General features: G+C 39.3%; 1 protein-coding gene across 1 annotated transcript; it reads left to right on the top strand.

Moving 5' to 3' along the window:
• On the top strand, positions 1 to 1,887 carry LOC118322114 (regulator of G-protein signaling 5-like). Its single transcript, XM_035653702.1, has 5 exons — positions 1 to 134; positions 369 to 452; positions 565 to 626; positions 788 to 954; positions 1,151 to 1,887. The coding sequence occupies exons 1-5, from the start codon at positions 91 to 93 to the stop codon at positions 1,364 to 1,366; spliced, it is 573 nt and encodes a 190-aa protein (XP_035509595.1). The 5' UTR covers positions 1 to 90; the 3' UTR covers positions 1,367 to 1,887.
• The last annotated feature ends 3,306 nt before the right edge of the window (positions 1,888 to 5,193 follow it).

Below are 5,193 nucleotides of genomic sequence, written 5' to 3'. Positions count from 1 at the left end.
TCAGATCTCGCTCCTTACTGAGCTTTACTAAACGGATATTTAACCGCCACCCAACCGAGACACCACCCCTACCAGCTCCAACCTGCTGCTATGTGTAAAGGACTAGCATCGCTGCCCACCTGCTGCCTGGAAAGGTACATGAAACTTCATGCAAACATTCACATGGGATTAGGATTACAGGATATGGAAGGCAGCTCTGCTGTTTTATCTGTGTGCATCTGCCTGTAAGCATTTGAGAAGCTAAAAAATAAGTTCTAGGTTGTGCTAAATTTAGACTTTGTACTTAGTGCAGATTTTTGCAAATGGCTTATAAGTATGCAATGAAGGTCTTGTGAAAAATATGTCTAAACTGTTTCTTTTCCTCACAGGGCCAAAGAGCTGAAAGCAAGGCTGGGAAGCATTCTGCAAAAACCCAACTGGAATCTATCCGGCTGCAAAATGGGGCACAATAAGTAAGCATCATTCTGTATTAATATATTATTACCAATTTATTTTACATTTATTGTCACTGTGTGCTTGGTTAAAAATATGGGTTGAATCTAACCTTGCTTCATCTATTTTCAGGCCAACCATGGAGGAATGCCTTAGGTGGAAACAGTCCTTTGAAAAACTCTTGTCCAGCAAATGTAAGTAAATATCTAGATCTTTGCAATTTTTGACACATTTGCACACAAAAAAGCACAAGTAAATGCCAGTAAAGGCATATAATAGCTACACTTACAGACACATGCACCCCCTGCGGGACAATTATGTACCATAAGTAATCAAATTTCCTCTCTTTCCTCAGATGGACTGTGTGCCTTCACAGCCTTCCTGGTGTCTGAGTTCAGCGAAGAGAACATCGCGTTCTACTTTGCCTGTGAGGATTACAGGAGTACCAAATCTCCTGCCAAATTATCAGCCAAAGCCCAGAAGATCTATGATGAATTCATCGGCAGCGACGCTCCCCGGGAGGTAAGAAAACACCAAATCTAAATTTTAAAAATTAGATGAACTCCCTTTCCTTTTCTTCCTCACATTTCTACCTGCACTGCAAAACTATATATTTTACCATTCATCTTTTACACCAAAACCAACCAATTTAATTTATGTGCCCAGTACGGACATAAAGAAACTAATCTGATTCTGTCTTCTTGTTCCCTTTTACCAGATTAACATTGACCACGAAACTCGGGATATCACCAAAGCCAACATGCTGGAGCTGTCATCTTCTTGCTTCGACCTGGCCCAGCACAAGATCTACATGCTCATGGCCAAAGACTGCTACCCTCGGTTCCTCCGCTCTCCAGCCTACAGGGACCTAGTGTGCCAAGCCAAACCAGGCGCCAAGGCCACCAAGCAGCCCCGGCAGGAGAAGAAGGCGTGATTATCTCTCCGTGAGCTGATGGAGAATTGTTAGTGTTAGCGGTCGCCTTAAGGGTTGAGAAGGCAAGACAGGCATGGCGTTAGGTGCTGCATCATAAAGCTGGACGCAGTTGCAGACACAGAGATCGTGACGATCTAGAAAGCGGCAGTGGATGAGCGCATTCTGTAGGCGCCGTCCATTCAAAGATATGGACAGATTGAAGGGAAATGGAAAATGGAGGAGAAGTTGATGCCTTAAGTGGATTGTGTGAATACAGATGATGTTTGGACAGCAAAGTCAAAAGAAAGTGTATCACACTGAGACAATCAAACAGGAGGGCAGGAGAAGTGGGAAAAACACTTTTCTTTACAATTAGGCACATTTCTGTGATTGTGATATATAATGTTCCTCTGTCAGATTCTTACACTGTTTGTGAACAGGCATGTAGGATACTTTATGATTTTGTATTTATTTGTATTTATTTGACTGTAATATATTTGTTGCATTTTTACCAAACAAAGATAAAAAATGTGCAATTTAATTTATAATATTTATATCACTGTTTTCTTTTTTTACATACCAGCAAATAAACTAAATTATTTGAAAAACTAATAAAATGTGTTGTACTTTCGGATATAAGATGAGTACACCCACACACTTATGTATAATGCAGTAGCATTAACATTTCAGTTATTGTGACACTTTGAGCCTGCAGCAAGGGTATTTTAAGTATCTCATTTAGCCCAGTGACATGAAACATCCAATGTAAACATACAGTCAGGTGAAGTTTGCATGTAGTTCTGCAAATACCCGGGGTCTGATCTAATTATCTGATTTAAAAATGACTGATATATTTGCTCTCTATCATGAGGCAGTCTGTGGGTGATGTTGTGCAGAACTGTTATTCACCTAGGTAACTGCTCTGCTCTGTGTCATAAAGAACGCAGACAATGACAGCAACCGACTGCTTTGAGCTTTTGTCCCACATTGTGTGAATGAGAAAGAGCTTTCTAGCAAACAGGAAGCACAGAGAGATGATATGACAGCATTAACGTAATAGGAAGAGTAATAAAACTTATTATGACCTTAGCAACTGTTTGCACTAGCCATCAACTTCAGGTAATAAATGACAGCAAAGCTGCCACCAGGCTGGAGCATGACCACTGCAGTCTGCAAACAGAGCATGCAGAAAAGACATAACAGAGAGATAAAACAAAACCCTCCAAAGCCGTCTAGTTAGGTAATAATGACGTTGATCACAGTGATAATGCTGGTTATCTAATTTGTTCTCATTAAAATGTTAACTATTGTCATTATGATTGCTTTGGTAAAGTGCATTTCACCAGCAGGCAAGTACAGACTGTGGCTGAATTTCTACTTTGTGTATTCAGATGTCATCAGCATAGAGTGGACCTAGTGTCAGGTGGACAACAGCTGGTCCACAGGCCTGATGCATATGAACAAAAATCAAATTGCTGCCTCCCTCTCCATAGTAACCCTATATTTATCTAGATCTAAGCATAGCAATGACCATCTGTAATACTGGTTTTACATTATATTGTGAACAAAGTTGCAGGGGACATCTGAGAGGCATACATTATATATATATATATATATGTGTGTGTATAGTATATTATATGTTTATAGGTAGGGGAGGAAAATATGTTTTTACAATATCCCTTTTAGCCTCTTTAAGCTGATTCTTTTCTATTTATGGCCCATTCATTTACTTTATCGTTCAGTCTCTGCCCCATTTTTCTGCAAAATGACTAATACGGCCACTGTTAACGTTTAAGAAACTACATATGGTTAAGGTATGGTTAAAATTATTTCAACGTGGTCTTAATTCCACATTGTCAAATACTGCCACTTGATCAGTGGTCCTCCGCTTCAAAATATGATGCTGTATGTAACCCTCTTGTTTAATTTCTGGACGTGCACACCATCAAAGCTTGTGGCGTGGTATAAACAGTGAGAAAGTCAGCATATGGAGCTGGTAGGCTGGTGGGCTGGGTGGATGGATGGATGGCTCAAATAAACACAGGACTTTAACCCCGGAGAATGCAGTTTGTGTCCCTTGTGAAACCAAAAGTAAACAATTTATTTTAAGTAACGTACATAAGTTAACTTATGTAACGTACCAAAGTTACATCCACAGCGAAACGCCATTGGGAGACCCCCAGACCCCCTGGGGGTTTATTTCCTTTATACATCCATGTCGCTGTTCAAAAAAAAATGATCCTATGTTGAAATCACACAGTTCTCGTGGATGCTGATCCCTAACAGCAGACTAACCTGAGTAGTCTGTCTAGTTAGTCTGTTTTAAGGCTATATAATGTGCCATTTGTATAACATATAAAACGTGTCTAAAACGTGCCCTCTACAGTGGTGAGGACGGGACGCGCTATATGTGCCCTTTTTTTTCTTTCCGCCCCTGCCCTTCAAAAAGTCTGTGCACGCCACTGCTAAAGAGTACTGGTTCACATTATTTGTCATTCTTTCCCTGTTGTCGAGCAGCAGCTGGGAATTACAAGGAGTGTTGTGAGACAAGACTTTCACGACAAGTGATCTCTTTTTTTCTCTTTCATTTTTCTGGTAACGATAATTTACTGGATGGTTTTATTCGCTGAGATTTGGATTTATCTTTCTCGGAGACTTCTACCATCGCCCCAGTTCAATGGAAGTGCACTAAACTTAAATGTGGTTTTCAGATTATTAAAGCTTAATATTCCTTTCGAGAAACACTAAACCACAAACCAAACACAAACCCCACTGTTAGCGGTTGTCATTGAAACTACTTTTGACTGAAATAGTATGTCCTATGAGAAATTCCTTTTTTAAAGGGTAAACCACCAGGCCTCTGCCAGTTTCAGCCAGTTTGGCAAAGTGTGATTAACAGTCTAATAAATATTGAAATGTAATTTAAACACTTGCTGTATAAGTGGTAAATTGAGGCCGTCACTAGTTTTATGCATCCCTTTAATGCCAAAAGGAGTAAAAAAGGACAGTAATACAGTTGTGTCACTCTAGGTTACTTTCATGCCCATAAATAACACTCAATGTGCTGCAAGCTAATACTCAGCTGACCCTTACTCCACAGGGTAGGATGTTCCAGAACACAAGCACTGTACCAGGACACAAAACTGAACTATATACAGATTTTTTTCCTCTTTCATTTCCAACATTAGACACGGAAATAAGGTTTTTTAAACAGATACATGTTTGTTTTTTTACACAAGACCACCGGGTTTAACACAATGGTGCGTTTGTTTCTCTTAGTGACTAAAAAGTGATACAGGATTTCACAGAACAGTAACATTTATTATATGTTATAAAATCATCATCATTGCATTCTGGGTGTCAAATAGCAAATAGTTTAGATGTATAACAGTAAAACATGTCTCTGCATGTCTTGTGGCCTCATTTTGCACATGTGCTGTACTTACACCAGTAGCAGGTGGTATAATCATGAAGTGACACTGACATCTGGTGGTTAGATTTGGCAGTACAGGTGCTGACATGTTATCTTGGAACTCAAAATACTGAATTCAAATAAGTAATGACAGAGACAAAAAAAATGAGAAAGAAAATCAGACATTTTGTGAAAAACTTGATACATTAACCTTTCCGAACCAATAAAAATATATCAAAAGAAACATGCATGGTTGCTCACAATTTATGCCCACACTAAGGCCGCTTGTGATGAGGAGTTAAAGTAAAAGCCTTTACAGAATATTAGGTATACCTTCTGACCTTCTGGTTTCAACCTAACAGGAGAAAGAGGAAAACCCAAATAACTTTACACCTACTCTCAATAGATAAGAACACACAACAGATAGATAGATAGA

This window comes from Morone saxatilis, unplaced genomic scaffold, assembly GCF_004916995.1.
Source record: "Morone saxatilis isolate NCDOM2014 unplaced genomic scaffold, NCSU_SB_2.0 Contig12, whole genome shotgun sequence".
Classification (NCBI taxonomy): Eukaryota; Metazoa; Chordata; class Actinopteri; family Moronidae; genus Morone; species Morone saxatilis.
This window is presented reverse-complemented; position numbering and strand designations above follow the sequence as displayed.

Coding starts and splice junctions, on each gene's coding strand:
- LOC118322114 (XM_035653702.1), top strand. CDS start 91: ATGTGTAAAGGACTAGCATCGCTGCCCACCTGCTGCCTGGAAAG. Junction 135..368: donor CCCACCTGCTGCCTGGAAAG/GTACATGAAACT, acceptor TTTTCCTCACAG/GGCCAAAGAGCTGAAAGCAA. Junction 955..1,150: donor GCAGCGACGCTCCCCGGGAG/GTAAGAAAACAC, acceptor CCCTTTTACCAG/ATTAACATTGACCACGAAAC.